The 24,626-nt window shown below is 41.6% G+C and overlaps 1 protein-coding gene across 6 annotated transcripts in view; it reads left to right on the forward strand.

Annotated features, from left to right (window-relative positions):
* Ctps2 (CTP synthase 2) overlaps nucleotides 1-24,626 on the forward strand; it is a 177,098-nt gene that overhangs the window by 70,109 nt on the left and 82,363 nt on the right. For all 6 annotated transcript variants that reach the window (XM_055615783.1, XM_055615781.1, XM_055615784.1 and 3 more), the window contains 2 exons: nucleotides 11,720-11,775; nucleotides 14,674-14,770. In XM_055615783.1, coding sequence (XP_055471758.1) covers nucleotides 11,720-11,775; nucleotides 14,674-14,770 — 153 coding nt within the window. The remainder of the gene's footprint in view (nucleotides 1-11,719; nucleotides 11,776-14,673; nucleotides 14,771-24,626) is intronic.

Genomic DNA, 24,626 nt, shown 5'->3' on the forward strand with positions numbered 1-24,626 from the left:
TGTGTGTGTGTGTGTGTGTGTGTGTGTGTGTGTGTGTGTGTGTGTGTTTGTGCATGTGCATTCATATGGAAGTCAGGGGACCAACTTGGGGGAGTTGGTTCTCTCCTTCCTGGGGCTCAAACTCAGGTCATCAGGCTTGGTTGGCCCCAAGAATCTTTACCTTCTGAGACATCTCCATGGCCCTGAATTTTATGAAACTTAAACATAGAACCAAAGATATTTATTATAGAGACATAAGACCCATGGCATATAATTCATCTGTTAGTGTATAATTTATTGGTTTGTCTTATGCTCACAGAATTCTCCAGCCATTACTTAGAGCAGGTACAAAGTTGTCTTACAATCATTGGTGCCAACTTTAGATCATTTTTAACCACTCTCCAATAGAAATTCTGTACTCTTCAGCTGTTACCACTTCTAATTCCTTCAGCCTCTGGCAATCCTTGATCCCTTTTAAAATTTTTACCAGTTCTTGCCATTCAATGTAAATGGAAGCACATGAAATGAGGTCTTTCATATCTGGTTTCCATCACTTAGTACACTGTTTTCGAGTTTCATCTATGCTGTAGCATGTATCAGTATTTAATTTATCCCCCCCTTTTTTCAAATACATTTTTTATTTTAATTTTTTATTAATTACACTTTATTCACTTTGTATCCCCCCAGTAGTTCCCTCCCTCCTCCCCTCCTAATCCCTCCCTTCCTCCTCTTTCTCTGCACATGCCCCTCCCCAAGTCCACTGATAGGGGAGGTCTTCTTTTCCTTCCTTCTGATCCTAGTCTGTTAGGTCTTATCAGGAGTGGCTGCATTGCCATCTTCTATGGCATGGTAAGGCTGCTCTCCCCTCAGGGGGAGATGATCAAAGAGCAGGCTAATCAGTTCATGTCAGAGATAGTCCCTGTCCCAGTACTATGGAACTTACTGGGCATATGGGTCTTCCCTTAGACTGATAGTCCAACCAAGTAGCACGCATGGAAATAACCCAGAACCCCTGCACAGATGTAGTATTTAATTTCTTCTAATGTCTATATAATAGGCCATTGTGTGGTTCTACCACAATTTTAAAAAATTCACTTACAAGTTTAAATCATTAGTCAATGATTTATTAAATTTGATTGCTTTAATTTTATTTGTTTATTTAAAAAGTTTTTTTTTTTTTTTTTGAGACAGGGCCTCATAGCCTAAATGGCCTCAAACTCACTATGCAACCAAAGATGATCTTGATCTTCCTGCCTTCCTGCCTTCCTGCCTTTTGTGCCTCCACTCTCAGTTTATGCAGTGTTGGAGTTGAAGTTTGGATTAATTTTAAATTGTGTTTCTTTGCAAAAGGCAGGTGACATATATGAACTTTATGGTCTTTAGCAAGCACAAAGTTCTGCCTCCCTACCTAGCTTCCCATGTCATCTCTGGCAAAGGTTGTAAGGGACAACACTCTCCCCATGGTTCAATTGAATGTCATTTATAAGAGTACAAAACAAAAACAAAAAGCCTTGTAACATGATGTCATCTTTTGGCTCCCTAGTTGGTACATTTATTTTGTAGGGTCTTATTTTTTCACAAGCTGACACATTTATTTTAGAGTTTTTTTTTTTTTTCTAGTCAATACATTTTGCAAGGTTAGTATGAGCAAAATACGTTTACCCATGCTACCTATAAAAATGACTTAGCATTTTGAGCTGGACATAGTGGCACACACTTTAATCCCAGAATTTGGGAGGCAGACGCAGGTGAATTTCTGAGCTCAGGGCTAGCCTGGTCTACATAGTGAGTTGCAGGACAGCCAGGGCTACACAGGAAGACCTTGTCTTGAAAAAAAAAATCATTCAAACAAAATGATTAGATATTTTGGTAGAAAGTGTTTTGATCCTGCTTTTTTTTTTTTTTTAATTTCAATTTGATTTGTAGGCCCGTATTTACAGCACTTTGGACTGAGGGAGAAGCAGGAAGTAAAGAGCTCTTTCATAAAAGAATTCCCTCCAGCAGAACAAAGCCAGAATACTCTTTTATTGAGGGACAATTCCTGCTTTTCTTATGTCACTTGTTAATCCAATAAGAGTTTTGAAACTGAATTCACTCATTTTGAGTCCGAGACTCAAGTATAAACTAATTTGGACAAAGGTACCAGTAGTCATCATTTACTTGCTTTAAAAGAAATATATTTACAGGACTTGTTTCTGTGCTATCTCCTGCGTGAATGCCCTCTGAGGTTGTTTTATTTGTTTTGTTTCAAGGGCTTTAGGAGGTGAGAAAGGAGGTCAGTGGATAGAACACTTGCCTATCATGCATGAAGCCTTGGTTCCACCCCCTGCATTGAATGAGCAGGGCCTCCCCATGGTGTGCACTTGTAATCCCAGCACTCAGGAGATAGAGGCAAGAGGATAAAACATGCTAGGTGTGGTGGCCCCTGCCTTTAATCCCAGTACTTGGGAGGCAGAGATAGAAAGATTTCTGTGAGTTCCAGACCAGTCTGGTGTACATAGTCAGTTCCAGGATAGCCAGGGCTGTTACACAGAGAAACTCTGTCTTGAACCCCCCAAACCCCCCTAAAATTCAAGGTGATAATTGCTACATTCAAGTTTAAGGCCTACCTGTTTCAAAATAGGGCAAGGGCCTTTAAATAAAAGGGCTAATGATAGTGTGTGTGTAATTAATTGTCAAAGCTGCCTTAAAGGTCATTAAACACCAGCTGTTTTTCTGAACTGTTTATGACTCTCTACATGTGTATATCTGTGGTCTTTTCTGAACTTTATTATGCTTAATCTTTCTATTTTTTAATTGTAGCATAACTTTTTCATGTATCTAGATTTTGTGCCTGTTTGGGAATTTAGTATGTTTATATGTGTATTTTTTAAACAGTTTTTTTTTGAGTTTATATTATTTCACCTCTCTCCTCAATCCACCTCCTCCTGTGTAGCCCCCACTCCTCAACTGAGTATTATTGATGTGTGTGTGTGTGTGTGTGTGTGTGTGTGTGTGTGTAAAACCTATGTAAATTCATTTAGTGTTTACTTGGGATTGGATAACCCGTCAAGGGGCTTGTCCTTAGAGAAAACTAATCTACCCTTTCTCAACAGCCATAGTACACACACCCACATGCACACACAGTTGTTTCTGTAGTTTTGAGCCAGGGTTTCATGTAGTCCACGCTGGCCAGAATTTACTATGTAGGCAAAGATCTTGAACATCTGATCCTTCTGCCTCCACCTCCCAAATAGAGATGACCAGATTACTTGTCATTGTCGTTGTCTCCATCCCCAACTCCAGGTCTTGTTACTCAGATTTACTTTGAACTTTGCGGCTCAGGTAGTCTTTTTGCGTCAGTCTTCTATGAGGCTGAGGACTCCAGATGTATACCAGTGTACCTGGCCCCAGGCATATAGTGTTTAATTAACTATAAATTCACGTAAGGAACCCTAATGTGATGATTTATTTCCTACTGATAATCATTTCAGATTGGTTCCAGCATCTTGTAAGAAAAATGCTGATTGGGACAGCCTCCGCACAGGCTTTGTGTTCCTTTGAATGTTTCCTTGAACAGGTTTCCAGGAGTTGGGTTATTAGGTCCAAGGGTATGAACAGTTTATGGCTGGTAATTCTGCCAGGTTGTTTGAAAGAAGGGTGAGTAAGTTCAGAATGTAATTAGCTGTGCTGCTGTCCTGCATTTCTAGTTTTCTGCTCACGTTATTAGTTTGCTTGCTCTGTTATCAAGAAGTTACTCTTTATGACTGTCTCTGGTTTGCATTTTTTTCTGTTGCTACACAGCCCCCTTTCTTCCCCTCCAATTGTTGGTTTGCTTGAGTGTAGACTGATTAGGTCTCAGATTTTGTTAGCATGGAGAGATCTTCCTATCTCTAAGTCTGTCACCCAGATGATCTAAACCAGTGGTTGATACATTTTTCCAATAAAGGACCAGCTGTCATGCTGTATAGGTAGGCAATATAACTTTATTGATGGACACTGAAGTTTAATCTTGTATCATTTTCTTTGTCTGTTGAAATTATTTCCAACCATTTGAAATACAGAAACCAAACAAAGATGAAGGGTCATTTTTGGTGATGGGCTGCCTCAGAAGGTTGGCTGAATTGTTATCTGAACAAGAGGCAGCACATGGGAGGGAGAGCAATAGAAGATGGCATTTCCTTACTTTCTGTCTGCCTGACAACTATCCTGTTAAGTGGCATAGAATAAACACCAAGCCATTTAGTCCAGCATCCCTATATTTTGGCTGAGGAAATGACGCCCTGAAAGGCAAAAGGGCATCTAGGAGGTTGGGAGAGTCAGAGCCAGGTCTTGTGACACTGTCTATATATGTTTTCACTTGTGAGAGTACTTCAGGCTAGCTGTCCCTAGAACTGCTTCATATTCTCTTGTCTCCACATCCCATCTCCTCACAGGAACACTGGGATTATAGATGGATGCCACCATAACTAGCTTTATGTGAGTTCAGGTGAACCAAACTTAGGTCCTTATCCTTGTACTGAAAGCACTTTACCAGTAAACCAACTCCCAGCCCTCAAAAGTAACTTTCAAAGCACACATATTACAGATGCCAGGGGCACTCAGAACTCCCTTTTCAGATTTATATACTTTATTGCATGGTGTTTTACCTCAATATATTTTATATTAGAAGTTAGGTAATGTGATTTATGTCCGTGGAATGACACTGTTAGTTGATTGAAGTCAGTGAGAGACAGCCCAAGGTAGGTCAGTATAAAAGGCAATACCTCTGGGCTGGTAAGATGGCTCAGCAGGTACAAGTGCTTGCCACTAAGCCTGATGACTGAGTTCAATCCCCAGAACCCATGTGGTTGATGGAAGGAGAGAACTGAACCCTACAAGTTTTCCTCTGACCTCCACATGTGCACTGTGGCATATGCATGCCATCCTACACACAATAAATGAGTTAAATTTAAAAAATAGAAATAAAGAAAATAAGATGTTTTGAAGGGCAAAAAATACAGAAGGAAGTATGGCTGGAGATGGGCAGGTGAGGTGAGAGGGTGCTACATGTATGGTGCGACTGGTTACTGAACCATTGCTTTGCCTGTGGCTTTCTATTGGACACAAGAAATGAGGATGTGATAAAGCACAAAGAATTGACCCAAGGTTCAGAGCTCAGGCAGGGGATGGGTGATAACTTGTTTGATAGTGTCATAGACCCTGGTCTCAATTAGTTTAATCAAGTCTCATACTTATAACCAAGCATCCAGGAAGGGAAGCAAATCTTAGTCTGTGCTGAGTATGGTCTTCAAGCTAAATGTCACCTCCTAGAAAGAGCGTGTGTCTAAATGTCATCTCCTAGGATGATCGTGTCTGAATCATCCAGGTCAGGTGAACTGAGGTTAGGAGGTAGGAGGCAAGCCAAATCTGTGTGGCTAAGGAAGGTGGAAACTGAATCCTTCCCTTCCCTTCCCTTTTCTTTCATTTCCTTTCCTGTCCATATCACTGGGGGAAGGAGGTAGATGAGGGACTTCAGGGGCTCTTGTCCTAGCTTCTTGCTGCTATTTTCGGGAGTATGCTAGTGAATATGGAGGCTCAGGAGTGCCTCCTTTATCCTAAAAGAGTAGAATGTTGTTTTCTTATCAGATAGTTGTGTCCTATCCTTCACTAGTGTAGTGGCTCTGAGACACTGTGTTCTTCAAAAGCCCTTTAGACCAATATTCTAAAGCACCGGAGGTGCCTACCTACTTCTGGATATAGCTTCTGCCTTGGAATCATTTGATAAGAACAATGCTTCCCCATAGGGTACTTATGAGAGCTAACAGGATTCTACTTGGAAGTCCTAGGCCACTTACTGTCTGGCATATAGAAGGCATTGATCCAGTGGGGCTGTTGGGATTGTCAGCGAGTAGCACTTACTGTATTCACCTGTGATCCTGTCACAGATTGCTCCAAACTTCAGTCTGTGACCTGTTGTTAAGATTGGGGGTCATCTGGGTATAGTGGCACATGCCTTTGATCCCAGCACTAGGTAGGCAGAGGCAGTTGGAGCTCTGAGATTTTGATACTCAACCTGGTTTACATGGCAAATTTCAGGCTAGCCACAATTAAATAGTGAGATTCTGTCTCACACACAGACACACACACACACACAATATCAGTGGTCAAGGGCTAGGAATGTAGCTTAGTTAACCAACTGAATTGAGTGCTTGCCAGAAATTCATGAGGCCCTGGGTGTGATCCTCAGCAGCAACCAAACCAGGCATGGGGACACATGCCTGCAGTCTCAGCTCTCAGGACTTAGAGGCAAGAAAATCAGGACTTAGAGGTAATTCTCACCTCCATAGTGGGTTTGAGTTGGGGTGCATAAGAACTTGTCTCAAGAAAACAATTAACAATAACAAATAGATCCTAGGTGGTGCACGTCTGTGCTGTTGGCACTTAGGAGCCAGATGAGGAAGAACCACCACAAATTCCAGGCCTGCCAGGGCTACAACTAAGACCCTGTCTGGAGAACAAGAGAAAACTACAGCAATAAAGAATGGGAAGCAGCTAGGCTGGGAGTGTAGCTCATTGGTGGAGTACCTGTCTATCATGTATGAGACCCTGGTGAGCCTCTGCATAGAGGTGAGCTGGGGGTGAGGCTGGCTTGAGGAGAGGGGAGCAAATAACTTTTGTATCTTTCAAGTTCTCTTTCTTTCTTAGATAAAGAGGCTTGGGGGTATAACTCAGCAGTAGAATGCTTGCCTGACATGTACCTGGCTCTATTCTCAGTACCCAACAAACAAAATCCACAAAATATGACAAAGAACCGCAATGTAGGGTTAGAAACAGGGATGACACATTTAAATTGTGATGTTTTATCCTTGAAAAATTGACATAGTGGGCTGGAGAGGTGGCTCAATGGTTAAAAGAACAGAGGTCATGGGTTACATTGCCAAGCACCCACAAGGTAGCTCACAAACATGTTACTCCAGTTCCAGGGGATCTGATGTTCTTTTGGTGTCCTTAGGTACCAGACTTTCATATGGAATGCATTCAAATGCACACATGCACGCGCGCGCGCGCGCGCGCGCGCGTGTGTGTGTGTGTGTGTGTGTGTGTGTGTGTGTGTGTGTGTTTAGGTAAAACACCATACACATAAATAATTTTTAAAAACTATATAAAATTGACCTAAAAGATTACCACAAAAACATAACATGAGGGGCTGGAGAGATGGTTCAGTGGTTAAGAGTGCTGTGTGCTTTTCCAGAGGTTCTGAGTTTAATTCCTAGCAATCACATGGTGGCTCACAACCATCTGTAGTGGAATCTGATTCCCTTTTCTAGTGTGCATGAAAACAGAGCATTTGTATACATAAAACAGATAATCTTTAAAAACATAAAATTAGGGAAAGGGAAGATGTTTAGATACTGAAAATTACTGAGTTGTTTTATAAAAATGGAAGTTGGCATTAAAGTCTAAAAGTAGCAAGGAAAGGAGAAAGCTGGAAGCAGGCCCTTATTCTGTACTTTTTTTTTTCTTTTCGGTGTTGGGGACAGAAAACCTTCTGCATGTGAGACAAGTGTTCTCTCTGAGACACACCTCTAGCCCTTGGGGGTTTAACGTTCCCTTTCACTTGTAGCCTAGGCTTCTGGGAAGTTTCCATCCTGCCTTCACCTCCAAGGGGTTAGGGTTCTAGGCATGTACTACTACCATCTGCAGCTCCTGACTGTGATTTTTCAGGTACAAGGAATGAAGACACTATGTGCAACATTTCAGTAATTCCTGTCACACCCCAGGAACCAGTGACCACTTTACACAAAACAGAATTTTTGTAGTCTAGGTCACTTGCTGGAAAGGCACTTAGCTAACTCTTGACCTCCAGATGATGTAGAATGGTTGGAACTTAAGAGAGGAAAGATACAAACAGTCCTTAAAGCTAAAAGCCCCTTTTGCTTAGAGCCTCGAAATAAGGTTCCATGGGTTCTAGGAGCAGTGTCTTGTGAGAGGAGAGCAGGGGTCTCGGAAAGTAAGACCCTACTCTGGGCTCCTTATGAAAGTGTCTTTGGGTTGGCATGATGGCACACCCCTTTAATTCTAGCACTTGGAAGGCAACACTCTGAGTTCGAGGACAGCCTGACCTACAAAATATGTTCCAGAACAGCCAGGGTTACACAGAGAAACTGTCTTGAAAAACAACAGCAACAATAAAAAGAAAGTGTCTTTGTCTGCAAGGAAGCACACAAGTGCTAAATCAATATTGCATAGAGGGCTCCAGAGATATCTCATTTGTTAAAGTGCTTGCCTTGCAAGTATAAGTGAGGGCACAGTAAAACCACTGAACTGGACCATTCCATGGGTAGAAAGAAAGGTTTATTGGGGACTCAAGATGCAAAGGCTATGGGGGAGGGGTTGCAGAGAGAAACAAAATGGTGGAAAAGCAAGTGAAGTTTATATGACAGGATAAATATAACCTGTTGAATCTGTATGATGTTATTTGTGTATATGTTTTCAGGGCTGACTGTTTGACACGAGGCAACCAATTGTTGTGCTCTTCCCCTGGGGAGGATCACCTCTCCCGAACCCAGATTTTCTCAGTTGCCTATAGTTCTTTATATGGTTGAGGCATAGTGGACTTTTCTTCATTCAGTTTGAATGTTAATTGTTGTCATCCTGTTCAGGTCACATTTGAACAGTCATGTAGTGAGACCTTATGAGTATAATTTCTGATATTAGTGTTTTTAAATTTTATTTAATTTTGTATGTGAGTGTACTTAACTTCTGCCCATCTCACTAGTCCCTAAGCTTATATTTAATGTGGAACTATAAAGGTATCACCATGAGTTGCTTTTCTGAATTTATTTCTAGTAGATTTGTAAGCAGTCAAGAAATATTTTAAATGCATAAAATAAAAATTCCAAACAGCTGGATGTGATGGCTCAGACCAGTAATCCCAGCTACTCCAGAAGCTGAGGCAGGAGAATGACAAAATCAAAACCTGTATGGGCTATAGAGCAACTTTAGGCCAGCCTAGGGAATTTTGTGGGACCTTGTCTCAAAATAAAGAACTAAAACAATAAAAAAAAAAAAAACGGTAAGACTGGCAGTATAGCTGTCAATGACAGAGCACTCTCCTACTGTATGCACGGGCCTGGATTTAATCTTCAGTACCAATAAATAAGTAAATAAATAACAAAAATTCCAGTGTTTTATCTTATCGTATACAATACACATTATATATGCATGTTTCATTTATTCAACAGAAATTTATCATTACCTGCTTTGTGCTAAGTGTTGGTCTTAAGAATCAGACAAGGCTGAGTGTGTCGATGGCTTATGCCTTTAATCTCAGCACCCAGGGAGGCAGAAGAAGACAGATTTCTGTGAGTTCATAGCCTGCAAAGCAAGGCCAGGATAGCCATAGCTGCACAGAGAAACCCTGTCTTGGGAAACCAAAAGGGGGAGGAGAAGTATCAAACAGGTCCCTATTTTGTCTTCTACCATATAAAACTTATGTTCTATGTCCTTTTTTCTGTTCCTATTTCATTATCTAAAATAATAACAACAGTTATATATTTGATTTCCTTAGTGCTCTAATACTTGAATTTATTTATTCCTCACAGTGACCCTATGAAGTAAGGTTTGTCACAATCCCTAATAATTCTCATTTTACAGATGGGGAAAACTGAGACATCGAGACTAAATCATTACCCAAAGCACACATCTGTTAAATGGTGTAGAGGGATTTAAAGCCATTTAGTCTGGCTTCAGAGCATTTCTTTCCTCCTCCTTCTCTCTTCCTATCACCTGCAAGATAGACACCTTAGCAAATACAGTCCGCCTTAAGCTATATAATAATAGTCATAAAACCATGCACTTTCTGAAGTTCACAGAGTTGATATAATGCCTCCTTCCTTTCAGCTGTGTATCACTGTGCTGTTGCCCATTTTCCTTTAGTTTTTATGAACTGATAGTTTTAGTACGAAGGTGGTCCCAAATGACCCCACCCTTTGGCAGTACCTCCAATGGAGCTCTCACAAAGACACTTTTGCCCCAACTCTCCGCTTTTCTCTAAAACATCTTATCTATTCACTGTTACTCGTTTTATCACCACCGTCTCCATCTGTCTGGACAGAACTGCAAACTGAAGCTCGACTATGATCATCACTTATACAGAGGCATGTAATTGGCATTTTTTTTTTTTTTTTTTTTGGTTCCAAGTCAAAAGCTCAAATGAAGTCACAAGGCATTCATTTGGTCTTTCTCGGTTGAGGCTTCCTATTCCAGCTTCATGATGTCCTGAGGATCTCTAGCCACCCTCTCTCCTGAATGAATGGGGCCTGGCTCCTGAGTCGGGTAGAGCTTGACAGTAACTCCAGCATTGTGTGTCCCTTGGGTGTATGTTGGGGTCTGCACGATGAGGGCTGGTGCTGTGGGGATAGTCACTGCCTTCGTAGTGTGTTCCAGCAGAGTAAGCTAATTGAGTGGCTTTTGCTGACGGAGATGGCTCTATCCACACAATCCGTGATCACTGAGCATCCATCTTGTAGGTTGCTGTGCCCAAGGTCTTGCTGAAGGTGCTACTCTGAGCTGTAGTGGTGTAGCTGTTTAAGTGCCCCCTTGCTTGATTTGCAGCCACACACTCCTGGTTAAGGAGCACAGGTAACTGAGTTGGTATTTAATCCAGCAGTCTTCTCATCTTGATGATCAGCTTGTTTTCATCTGTTGTCTATTAAATAACACAGCAGTGAATGTCTCTGTGGTTAAACTTTGGTCTTCATTTCAGCCCCATCCCCAACCTCTGGCAGTACTAGAATCTCTCTCTGAGAGCTGTGGAGTGTGTGTGTATGTGAGTGTGTTTGTATGTTTGTGTATGTGATACAGTGCATGTATGGAAGTCAGAGATTTGAGTCCATTCTTGCCTTTGACTTTGACAAGGTAGGTCTCCATTGTTTTGTTTGTTGTGCTGTGTATTTCAGGCTTTCTGGCTGGAAAACTTTGAGGCACTTCTCCTGTTTCCAAGACCAGTCTTGCTTTATGAATGATGGCATTACAGATGTGCACCACATTTTGTTTTTCAAATGTGATCTGGGAACTGAGATTGGGTTGTCAGGCTTTTGAGGCAAATGCTTGCATATGCTGAACCATCTCCCCAGCCCAAACCCAGGATCTTGTGCATACTAGTCTAGTAATCTACCACTCAAACACTAAGCCACTGAGCTATGCTCCTTGTCCAGAGTCAAATTTTAGGGTCAAAGTATATTTTAAGGTGGAATATGCAGAATTAAGGACAGTAGGGTAAGAAAAGATGCAGGTGGCTCTGGGGACATAGCTCAGTTGGTAGAGTGTTTTCTTTGTATGCACAAAGCCCTGGGTTTGATCCCACCATCTCATAAAAATTGGGCATAGGGGCTGGGGAATGGCTGTGTGGGTACAGTGCTTGCCATGTAAGTGTGGGAACCTGAGTTCAGATCCTCAGCACCATGTCAAGAGCCCGGCATGGTGGTGTGCTCTTGCAATCTTAGCACTGTGTAGGCAGGGACAAGAGACTTACTACAGGGTTTTCTACCAGAAGACAAGATTGTTGAGATTGTGCCTTGGAGTCTGGTTCTTTCTACACCTCTGACAGAGATCACAGGGGTTTTCTCTACACTCTTGCCTGAATTTTGCTTTAGTCTGATTAGGTCATTTTCTTGTTTGTCTCTTGGTTTTGTTTTGTTTAAAATTTTGTTTTGAGACAGGAATGTGCTTCTGAAGTTCATCACTCAGTGCTAATTCCATTCTTATGTCTTCACAGGGAAGCTTTATGGTGATGTTCCTTATGTAGAAGAAAGACACCGGCACCGTTATGAGGTATGCCTTTCATTTGAATTTCTGAGGGATATGGATGCCACGTGTAATGAATGGAAGCAATTGTAAATGGCCCTTTGGGAAAGGTGTCCAGCTTCATAATATTTGTAGGGAAGGCTCTTCAAATTTCCCTAGCATCTCTCCCCTTCAGAGGAAGCTATTGTGATAGAAGAGTAGATGATGGCAGAGTATCAAAGAACTTGAATACATATGGACAGACACAGCAAAAAAGACTACCCTAAACAAGCTCAGCATTCCTCCCTAACCTTTGCCTCTTGTTTCTCAGGTTTGAGAAAGATAGATAGCTTCCAACAAGGAGACAGATGCTTCTAGCCCAGGAATGAGTTTCTGGATCTTGTGTGGTGGATTATAGCTTTAAGAAACCTCTTCTGAAACTCACACTGAGCTTGAGGTTTAGTGTCCCATGACTAAGAGAAGTTAACTGCTGAGATTTCAACAGGCATGGCATCTGGAACTGTATATGGTTGTACTGGGATTATTAGTCAGTCAATCATGATGTGTTTGGCTTTGAAGGATAGTAATCTCTACTTGTTATTTATTCAAACCAATTTGAACAATAAGGACATTTATAAGCTCAGGTCACAGGTAGACTGGTCCATGGTATAGCCAGGACTCCTGTTGTCTCCATGGTTCTCTTGGCCTCCCTTTTCTGTGTGTCTGGTTTGTCCAGAGTGGTCTCTCTCATCATTGTGAGGTGGTTACCAACAGCAACTGAATTTTTTTTTTCAGTCTGATTAGGTCACTTCCTTGTTTGCCTGTTTTTTAAAATATTTTTTTTTAAATATTTATTTATTTATTTATTTATTTACTTACTTACTTACTTAGAGGCACATGATTTCATTATTCAACTCTGGCTAGCCTGGAACTCCTATGGAGAGTAGGCTAGCTAGCCTCCCAGATGCTGGCATTAAAGGCTTGTGCCACCAATCAAATTTTTGAGACACAGTCTCATGTATTGGGTCTTGAACTCCATATGGACCTGAAAGTGACCTTGAATTTTTGCTCCTCCAACTTCTACCTCCCCAGTGATAATATAATAGGCATGTGGCACTGTGCCCAGTTTTATGTGATGTTGGGGACTGAACTAGATTCATGCGTGTTAGGCAAGCACTCTACCAACGAACCTGCATCTCCAGCCCTAATGGGTCAACTTCAGTTACCTATCAGCCTGTGAATTTGTACCATTTCCAGAACCATGCTCAACATTGGTGGTCTTTAACCTGAGTTTTCACAACATCAGCCAAGAGGAATGGATGTCTTTTTTTTTTGCCAGAATCATAATTTTTTTTTAAATTTATTACAATTTATTCACTTTGTATCCCAGCTGTAGCCCCACAATCTCCTCCCAATCCCACCCTCCCTCGGATGTCTTAATCATTGTTCTATTGCTGTGAAGAGACAGAATGACCAAGGCAACTCTTATAAAATAAAACATTTTATTGGGGACTTGCTTACTGCCTCAGAAGGTTAATTCATCATCTTAGTGGGGAGCATGACTGCACAGGTGGAGCTGGAGCAGTAGCTGAACGCTACAGCCTGATCCACAGGCTGAGAGAAAGAGACACTGGCCTGCTCACTCTCCCCTCCCCAGTGACATATTTCCTCTAACAAAGCCACACCTCCAATCCTTCTCTAAGAGTACCACTCCTTAATGACTAAGCATTCAAATATATGAGCCTATGGAGACCATTCTTATTCAAATCATCACAATGTGTTTATTGTATTCGTCTTGGCTAATTGGAGTCAGCTTCTGGAATGGGACAGATAAAAGTTCCAAGACCAAACAAAAGAAGAATTTAAATCCTCAATCAAACCTGTAATTTGGAGCCCCAGGGAGATGGCTTAGAGAGTCAAGTACTTGCCAACAAATGTGAGCATTAGAATTTAGATTTACAGCACCTACATAAATGTTGGGCAAATATGATAGCCTGCCTATAATTCCAGCACACAGAAGGCCAAGACAGGATCCTTTTCGAAAGCTTGGTAAGCTCCAGGATCAGTAGGAGACTCCCCCCCCCCCTTTCAGTAGGCTATTGAAGAAGACACCCAGCATCAACCTCTGGCTGTCATGTGCATGCACACGTGTGCATATGCACCCATACCCATGTGTATCCATAGATATGCAAGCATGCTTATATACAGGGACACTACATACATGTAAAAAATTAGAATTTGGGGATAGTGTATGTTACTTTATAAAATACAGACCAAAGAAACTTAAGAAAGGATTTATTTTGGTTCATGGTTTAAGGAGATACAGACCATCACTAAGGAAATCAGGGGTAGCTGAGAGCATTTTGCCAGCAGTCAGTAAGGAGGGAGGGAGAAAGAAGAGGGGGAGGAAAGAAAGGAGGAATGCTGGTATTCAGTTTATTTTCTCCTTTTTATTCAGTCCAGGGCCCTAGCCATGGGGTAGTGTTGCATACATCAGGGTGGATCTCCCCTCCTTAGTCAGCTAACTCTTTGGAAATGCCTCATACACATGGCCAGAAGTGTGTCTCCTAGATGATTCTAAAGCCAGTCAAATTTACAAAGAAAATTACCCATCACAGACTGTTAAGTACATTTAACTTGGAGAAGAAGCAGATATAGGTAAGCTGGTATCAAAGTTCTGATTCAGAATATTCGCATTACCAAAGTCCTTTGTTCTGAGTCCTATCTCTGAGTGATACAGCATGGACCTCTCAGGTTCATGTGAGTTGAATTAGACTTAGTATCTCAGGTTTACCATGAGTTTAAAATTAGATTTGGGATGTTGAATGGAGAAATTAAGTAGAGGATCAATACAATGGAAAAATCCATCAACTGATACACAACCTCTTTATAAGCTGTTTTTTAATTACTCTATAGTTCAAAGACTTGAATTTCTTGCAATTCCAGGTGAACCCTAAACTGATCAAGCAATTTGAGAAGAAAGACCTTTGTTTTGTTGGTCGCGATGTAGATAGGAAGAGGATGGAAATTATTGAATTGTCAAGTAAGTGGGTTTTTGTTTCTGGAAGCTTCACGGTGACCTAACACACGTTTTTGTCAGACATAGACAAATTTGGGATCTAGTTCATTGTTCCCTCCCCCAATTCCTCAATTTCTTGAAATACATACAGAACTTCAGAATACATGGAAAAACACATTGCATATCATTTTGGGACCTGTTAGTTTGAACTTAGCATCAATAGCTATTTTTTCCCAAGTCTACCAACTCTATAAGTAGTAGGCATCTTTGCCATTTCCCCTTCTATCCTCTGTCAGCTCTTAGGTAAATGCTCTGCATAAAGCAGACAACTCGTTGTCTACTGGCTCTCTTTTTGCTCTTCTGCTTGTTTTTGGTGGTCATTGTGGATGTCTGTTGTATGAGGGACCAAGATCCTTTCTTGATTCTTCACTTGGGGTGTTGAATATAGAAATTAAGTAGAGGATATTGAAGTCATTGAATTTCTAGACACTAATCACTGTACTTGGGTTTTTCATAAGACCAAACAAAGGGCTGGCGATGTAGCTCAGTTGGTAGAATGGTTGCCTCTCATGCACAGATCTCTAGGTTTGGCCTCCAGCACAGTAGTATAACCTGGGCATGGTGGCACAGTCCTCTAAAGTAATCTTGGTAGGAGGACCAGAAGTTGAAGGTTATCCTTGGCTACATAGTGTGGATAACCTAGACTAAAAGACCCTGTCTTAAAACCAACAAACAAGGCAGGCAGTGGTGGCGAATGCCTTTAATCCCAGCACATTGGAGTCAGAGGCAGGCAGATCTCTGAGTTCTAGGCCAGCCTGGTCAACAGAATGAGTTCCAGGATAGCCAGGACTATACAGAGAAACCCTTTCTCAAAAAAACAAAACCACTCTGAAAGCCTCTGCCCTGCAGACTATCAAAGCAGATGCTGAGCCTGATGGCCAACTGTCGGGGCAGAGTGAATGGAATTTTATGTAAGAAGTGGGAAATAGCAAGAGCTGGAGAGGACAGGAACTCCACAAGGAGTGCAACAGAACAAGAAAATTTGAACACAGGGAACTTCCCAGAGACTCATACTCCAACCAAGGACTATTCACGGAGATAACCTAGAACCCCTGCACAGATGTAGCCCATGGCAGGTCAGTGTCCAAGTGGGTTACCTAGTAATGGGAAGAGGGACTGCCTCTGACATAATCTGATTGGCCTGCTCTTTGATCACCTCCCCCTGAGGGGAGAGCAGCTTTGCCAGGCCACAGAAGATGACAATGCAGCCACTCCTGATGTGATCTGATAGACTAAGATCAGAAAGGAGAGGAGAACCTCCCCTATCAGTGGACTTGGGGAGTGGCATTCATGCAGAAAGGGGAGGGAGGGTGGATTGGGAGGGGAGGAGAGAGGGGCTTATGGGGGGATACAAAATGAATAAAGTGTAATGAATAAAAAAATAAAAAAAAGAAAAAATATAACAACACCAAAACCAAACAAACACAATCAACCAACAAAACAAACAAAACACAAATGACTAGATTTCTGTTGAGGAGAGCATAGAAGAGAGCGTGGTGTGCTGGCACACACTTGTAATCCCAGTACTTGGAAATTTTTGATTCAGGAGGATTGATTTGATTTAAAGGCAAGTCTAGGCTTGTAGTGAGTTTGAGGCAGGTTTGGGTTACATAAGATAAATAAGTAGCACAGAAAGTATATATGGCTAGTCTAGGAGACCCTGAAGCATAGGCTTAAAGCACACATTTGTTACTGACAAGACATAAGGTATCATTCTTCTCATTTACCTAGCTTGTCTCAGCTTTTTGTCTTGTCATTGTTTAGTTCCAGTCTGCTCATTCGTGTAGAGTGTGTGTATGTGTGTGTGTATGTTGAATCAATACTTTTTCCCACATTTTCAAATGATTAAAAAATAAAAGAATACTGTCACATGAGAACATAATTATGTAATTATGTGACATTTGAGTTCTGCGTCCATAAATAGTTTTATTGGAGATTGGTGTAGGGGTGGAAAGGTGTGACCTTTTCTTCACTCATCATAAAGGTCACAGCTGGTATTCCTGTGATACAAGATTAATAAGAGAAAAGCAAGAGATGGAGATTTAGTTTGGTGGTAGAGGTTCTGGATTCAGTCTTCAACTCTGGAAGAAAATAAACAAATAGAAGAGAAAAACATGTTCTAGTTAGCTTTTCGGAGGAAAGTTTCTTTCATCTTCCAGTATATAATACATCATCAAGGGAAGCCAAGACAGAAGCTTGAAGTAATTCACAGAGGAATGGTGTGAATTGGCTTGCTCTCAGGCTCATTTCCAGCTAGCTTTCTTATATAGCCCAGGACCACCTGCTTAGGGATGGTACCACCCACAATAGCCTGCCACCCACATCAATTATAAGTCAAGAAAATACTCCACAGACATGACCATAGATTAATCTGATGGAGACAGGTTTTTTAATTTTTTTTTTTGAGACAGGGTTTCTCTGTTTAGCCTTGGCTGTCTTGAACTCTTGTAGACCAGCTTGGCCTCGAGCTCATAGAGATACACCTCCCTCTGCATCCCTGAATGTTGGGACAGTTCTTCAACTTAGATTCCCTCTTCCTAGGTGTGTCAAGTTGTCAACTACGATTTGCTAGCACAAGTCTACCTCTTGTTAACATGACACTCAAACACATCACTGTTAAACCATTCTTTTCCTTTCTTGTCCCAAGAGCTCATGTTGGTATCACAGTATATGCAGTCCAATTTTTAAAGTCTCACAGTCTTTAAAATTTTTAATGTTATAAAAGTTCAGTATCTCTTTTAATGTCTAAAGCTTCTTAATGGTGGACTTTTATAAAATTAAAATCAAACAAATAAATTATATACTTACGTATTTGAAGAGAGAAAAACACAACACAGGTACAATCAGATCAAATCAAAACCAAAATCTTAGTGTAAGAAGTTCCATGTACACCATCTGGGACTCATTTATGATCTTCTGAGATAACAAAAGGATTTGGCAGTTTCACTTCTCTAGCTCTGCCACCTGTAGCACACAGTTTGTGTTATAGATTCAGGCTGGCTTCATTCTTCCAAAGTCCTGGAATATCCAGTAATCTGGGGTCTCCACTGCAGCTGGGGCTGCACCTTCATCAGTGGCCTTCCACGCCTTCTCTTCTGGGATTCCAACTCTGCCACATGGCACCAAGACTCGTCTTCTCTCCATGACACTTTCAGTTTTTCAGCTTTCATGCTGAGCAAACCAGTACCACTGCCAGGCAGTGGTGGCTCATACTTTTAATCCCAGCACTTGGGAGGCAGTGGCAGGCAGGTCTCTGTGAGTTTGAGGCCAGCCTGGTCTACAGAGTGAGTTCCAGGACAGCCAGCTCTATACAGAGAAACCCTGTCTTGAAAAACCACACAAATGCACAAAGTATCATGTGGGCTATCTTACACATTAATAAAGTAAACACTGAACAAAACTAATTAAGGGAGGAAAGGGTTCATTTCATCATACAAGCTACAGTCCATCATAGTCAAGGGAAACCCAGGCAAGAAGAACTCAAAACAGGAGCTGGAAGTAAAAACCATGGAGAAATGCTGCTTGCTGGCTTGCTCCCAAGCTCACATTCAGCTAGCTGCCTTTCTTATACATCCCAGACCCACCAGCCCTTCTGGAGGCAGGGGTGGTGCTGCCTACAGTGAGCTGGACCCTCCTGTATCAATTAGCAATCAAGAACATGCCCTACCGACATGACCACTGGCCTCCTGATGGAGGCAATTCTTCAACTGAGGCTTCCTCTTTCCATGTGTGTCAGGTTGACAAGATTAGCCATTACAAAGCATAACAAATCTAGTTAGTTAGTTAGTTTCATGTGACACAGGGGTCTTCCAAAATGATAACTCAAAGATCGGGGGGTGGGGCACACTTTTTCATTCTTAGATTTGAAGAGTAATAGGCAGCCTGTGGAAATGTGATAAGGCAAAAGTTGTGATAGACTGAGGGGCCAGCGAGACTGTTCAGATTCTTCTTAGCCTTTCTCTGCATCATTCTTCCCCCATAGATGCAGGGCAGAATCCCTCCGGAATGAGGGGCTTTCCCCCCACTGCTGTTTTTTTTGTTTTGTTTTGTTGTTTTTTTTTCTGAGACAGTCTCATGTATCCCAGGCTTACCTTCTTCAACTCAGTACCTAGCTGAGGCTTGCCTTGAATTCCTTCTCCCCCTTGGCCCCATCTCCCATATCCTAGAATCACAGGTGTGGGTTGTGTGGGCTGTGCCTGGCAAGCAAGAGGGTATTATGACCTACTTTCAGGCAAGGTAACTCATTCAAGAGTTTATGCTGGCTCCCACACACAACAGCAAAAATGGTCAAAGTGACCTCGCTTCTGACGCTGCTTTTTACGTTACAGTAAGAAAGAAGTTGTGAAAGAGGCTTCATGTCTTGCAATGCTTAAAATACTTATTATTCAACCCTTTACAGAAATATTTGCAACCCCCAGCCTAGACCCACATGTATACACCTTCATTTGACAAACTTGAATATTTCTTGATCTGTTTGTCTGGCTGTTTTCTTGGCATGTTCGTTTTATGTTAAATTAAATTTAAATGTTCTCCAGTCGCTTCTTCAGGGTGATTTATGTTAATGAACCATCATTGTACTCTCCTGGGAGTTTCTTACACTTTCTGTCATTGACTTTTGGAGCAAGATCATTTTTTGTTTGTTTTTGAGCTGTCCTGTGTTCTGTGTGGTATTTGTAAGCATCCCTGGCCTCTAGTCAATGGATACTAGTAGCAGGCTTCATTCACCCTACCCCTTAGTTGTAGCATTTTAAAAACATCTTACAGAGACGGAGAAAAGGTCTATTTTTTTGGCAGAGTGTTTGTCCAGTATGTACAAGGTCCTGGGCTCAGTTCACAGTACCTCAGTGCCAGCTGTAATGCTGGACTTCGTAATCCCAGTACTTAGAAGGTACTTAGAAGCAAGAGGACCAAGAGTTTAAGGTCATTTTTAGGTACATTAAGGTCTACCTGGGCTACAAGAGACCTTGTCTCAAAAACCAGACCAAACCAAACCAAAACTAATCAACCAATCCACAACAACAACAACAACCAACCAACTAAACCATCTGTAGACACTGGCAAATGTGTCTGATCAAGAACTACTCTCCTAGATCAGGCTGGACCCTGCACTATTCAGTTTTTTCTCCTTCCCCTCACATCTCCAACTTATAATCACTTGTCAAATGCTACAGAAAGTGTTTGAGATTGCCCTCGAAGTTCCTGCTGCCTTAGCCTCCCTGCATGATGGCTTTCAGTCTGACTTGTCCTCAAGTTCCTCCCTGCTTTTAAGTTCTTCCCTTTCTAATACTCCTAAGCAGGACAAGACTCTGACTTTGCCCTCCAGTCATGCTAATTTGTTGAAGAAACGATGCTGATTTTTTGGATGGGAAGTACATGTTAAATACTCCAAAAGGGTAGCCTGAGCTAGATAGAGTGGTGCGTGCCTGAAATCTCAGGATTTGGGAGAAGGAGGAAGAGGATCACAGCAAGTTTGAAACTTGTCTGGGTTACACAGTGGGCTCCAGGTTAACCATGGCTACATAAGGAGACTTTGTTGACAAATGTCTTAGGGTTTTATTGCTATGAAGAGACAACATGATCACACCATTCTTAAAAAGGAAAACATTTCATTTGAGGCTGTCTTACAGTCTCAGTGGTGTAATTCATTATCATTACGGTGGGAAGGATGGCGGCTGGAGAATTTGCTGAGAGTTCTACATTTTGATCCATAGGCAGCTGAAGACCATTCCACACCGGGCGTAGCTTGAGTTTATGAAACCTCAAAGCCTGCTCCCACAGTGACATACTTCCTCCAGCAGGGCCACACCCACTCCCTATGGGGCAAATATTCAAACACATGAGTCTATGGAGGCCATTCCTATTCAAACCACAACAAATAAATTGATAGCTGGGCATCGTAGCTCATGCTTTTAATCCTGACACTTGAAGGTTGAGAGGTGGAGGCAGTCAGATCTCTGAGTTCAAGGCTAGCCTAGTCTCCACAGTGAGTTCCAAGCTAGCCAGGGCTACACAAAGAGATCCTATCTCAAGTAAATAAACATGCAAGTACAAAATAAAGTGTTAGAATGATGTTGGAGAACCTGCTTTTCCAACCTATGTGCTTTAGATTCCAGATTCTCTTTACAACTTGACAACTTTTTCTTCATCTCAGCCCATGTCATAATTCTCTGATTAAATTGCTCTTTCCTGTCCTTTCCCCTTATGGTCAATAATCTATTTGAGTACTTCAAGAACTCAAACAGGAAGGGGAAGAGGACTCTCAATCCTGGAAGAGACCTGAAGTCAGAGATGGGCTGCCTTGAACATAGTAGCCTTTTACCTGGACCCTGAAGGAAAATAATGCTTGTGCTCACTAGATGCTTGACCCCGCCACCTTGCCTGACTCTGTGTAGAGTTTTGAATTAGAATAGTAATGGTATGCTTCAGGAATCATTTTGATGTTAAAGTGTAATCACTGATTGCTCTTAAAGGCTACCAGCCTTTCTTAGCCTGTGAGAAGAGGGCAGACAATGTCTTAAGCAAACAAATGCTTGTTTGCTTTGTTCAAGTACTTACTCTCTTTTCATTCTCCTGCTTCTCTTGTTGTCGGCAAATATACCAAGAGGCCTCTTTCTTCACAAAGATTTAGATTCCCATTGACACCTTCAGATTTAATGAAGGCTGGAAAGGAAATGAGAGCTGCTGTAAAACCTTGCAGTTTTTAAAAGCTCACTGCAAGGGAATTGACTTTATGAAGGAAAATTCCCCAAAAGATTTTGATCTTAAGTACCCTTTAGAAGTGTATCTACGAGTCTCTACTGTCCCTCAAGGATTCTGAGGGGAACAAAGCTTGAGATTTGTAGAATGTCAGAATCTGCTTTAAAGCATTATTTTTAAAGGTACTTTGTTTGACTGATAGGACATCATCAAAATAAAAACTCTTTCATCACTCTTCATAGCCACATAGAGAATTTGTTTCAATAAAATGATTCCAAGCAATGATCCGTTCATTTAAATAGTCTGTCCCTGGTTGTGACATGATCTTTGTCATAGCCTCTTTGCAGCTCTGCAGAAGCAGAAGTACTGTCTTTTCTCTTTCTAAGACATCCCTAGATATTATGCTATAATGTTTAATGTGTTTTACTTTAAAGTTATGTTGCTCAGTTTCTTTTCGAAGTGTGGATGACTTTTCTTCCTTTTTAAAATACATTTTTTTTTAACTTATTACATTCACTCATTTCTGGGGGTGGGCATGAAAGGTAGGCCTCATACTGTGACTTGTGAATGGAGGTTAGAAGACAACTCTTTTAAAAAATTTTTATTTTTATATTAATTACAGTTGATTTACCATGTATCCCAGCTGTAGCCCCCTCCCTCATTCCCTCCCAATCCCACCCTCCCTCCCTCATCTCCTCCCTGCTCCTCTTAAATTCCACTGATAGAGGAGGTCCTTCTTCCATATGACCCTAGCTTATCAGGTTGAAAACTGGCTGCAATGTCCTCCTCTGTGGCCTAGCAAGGCTGCTCTTCCCACGGGGAGTGAGGAGGTCAAAGAACCAGCCACTGAGTTCATGTCAGAGACAGTTCCTGTTCCCCTTACTATGGAACCCACTTGGATACTGAGCTGCCATGGGATATGTCTAAGTAGGGGTTCTATCCATGCATGATCCTTGGTTGTAGAATCAGTCTCAGAAAAGACCCCTGTGCCCTGATATATTTGGTCCTTGTGGAGCTCCTGTCCTCTTCAGGTCTTACTAACTCTCCCTTCTTTCATATGACAACTCTTAATTCTTTCTTTTCACCACATGGGTCCCAGGGATAGAATTCAGGTCATCAAACTTTGTGGAGACAAGCAATTTTACCTGCTGAGCCATTTCCTAATACCCTTGGGTTTTTGTTTGTTTTTGTTTTTGATTTTGATTTTCTGAGACAGGTTCTCATTATGCAGCTGGGGCTTAGCTGGAATGTGCAGTATATACCAGGTTGCATTCAAACTTGTGGCGACCCTCCTGTCTGTGCCTCCTGAATGCTGGGATTACACAGGCTTGTGCCACTAGATTTAACTGTCCTAGTCTGCTTTCTGTTGTTATAAATATGATGACCAAAAGCAACTTCATGAGGAGAGTGTTTATTTTGACTTATACTTTCAGGTCATAGTTTATTATTGAGGGTAGTCAGGGTTGGAATGGAAGCTGAAGTCATAGAGGAACACTGCTTACTGGCTTACTCTACAGATCATGCTCAGTTTTCTTATATACCCCAACCCTGTTTACCTAGGGTTGGTGCCACTCATAGTGGGCTGTCCCTCCCCCACCAATCAAGACATTGTCTTACAGACACGACTACTGACCATTCAGATCAAAGCAACTCTTCACTTGAAGTTCCCTTTTCCCAGGTGACTCAAGGCTATGTCACATTGACAATAAAAACTAATGAGGAGAGTGACTTTGTTTGTTTGTTTTGCTTTGAAATAGTATCCCATCTTGTAGCACAGGATGGCCTTAAAGTGTGGCTGAAGATAACCTAGAAGTGATCTTCCTGCCTCTACCTCTGGGGTGCTGGGATTATACCCCTGCACCAATATACTCAATTGTTTTCTTTTTCGTTGAGGGAGAAGGTATCATTCCCAGCTCCAAGCTCTCATGTGTGGGCAGCCCTCTAATTCAAGGAGGCTTCTGCTTAAATATAGAATATTCCTCCACTGTTTTTTTTTTTTCTGAGATCAAACCTGTCCAGTAGAATTTGCTTTAGTGAAGTAATTATTATGCCTGTTTAGTATATTGACTACCAGCTCAAATTGTGTGTGTGTGTGTGTGTGTGTGTGTGTGTGTGTGTGCGCACGCACACAAAAGCCAGAAGACATCAGTGTCTTTTTCTTTCATTCTGCCTTATTGCCACAAAGTGGGGTCTTTCAGTGAACTGGAAACTCCCAACTTTCTGTTAGGCTGGCTCGCCAGGAAACTCCCCAAATCTTCCTGTCTTCACCCTCCTATGGTGGGATTATAAGCATGGGCAGTAGTGCCCAGCTTTTCGACATGGATGCTGTGGATTTGAAGTGAGGTTTTCATGCTTGTCTGGAAAGTGCTTTTATCTGATGGCCTCAGACTCACAGAGATCTGCTTGCTTCTGCTTCTCTGAGTGCTGAGATCACAGGTGTAATTACAGGATTACAGGAACCCCTGGCTTCCCAGCCCTCAGTTTTAGTGAATATGAAATAACTATGTGTTGTTAGAAGCTATCACATTGTACAGCAGAACTTGAAATGGTAACCTTTGGAGCGCAGATATTGCTGCTCAATCATCATTTCCTTATTGTGGTTAGTAGTAGTTTGGGATCTCTATTAGTAACAAGAGTTTGTGATTCTTTAATTCCCAGGTACATTTAAATTTTCATTTATTTATTTTTAGATTTAGTTTGTGTGGGTATTGTATGGGCTCAAAAAATCATCACACATGTGCGGAAGTCAGAGGACAGCTTTTCAGGAGATAGTTTTCTGCCTTCCATCATGTGGCTACTGGGGATTGAACTCAGGTCATCAGACATGCTGAATTATCTTGCTGGCCCCATACTAGACTTCCATATCATTTGATTAAAATATCTCATTGAATGAGTTAAATTTTCCTTTACTGTTGCCTATAAAGCATTGCATATTATTCTCTTTAGTTTGATACATACTTAAAATTTGGGAGGGTATCATACTGACCCTCCCAATGCTCTACATTTGACACAAGTTCAAAGTATGTACTCCTGATCTGGAAATAAGCACAGGTTTTCTTTTCTTTCCTTTCCTTTCCTTTCCTTTCCTTTCCTTTCCTTTCCTTTCCTTTCCTTTCCTTTCCTT

This window comes from Psammomys obesus, unplaced genomic scaffold, assembly GCF_907164565.1.
Source record: "Psammomys obesus unplaced genomic scaffold, mPsaObe1.curated_primary_1811, whole genome shotgun sequence".
Classification (NCBI taxonomy): Eukaryota; Metazoa; Chordata; class Mammalia; order Rodentia; family Muridae; genus Psammomys; species Psammomys obesus.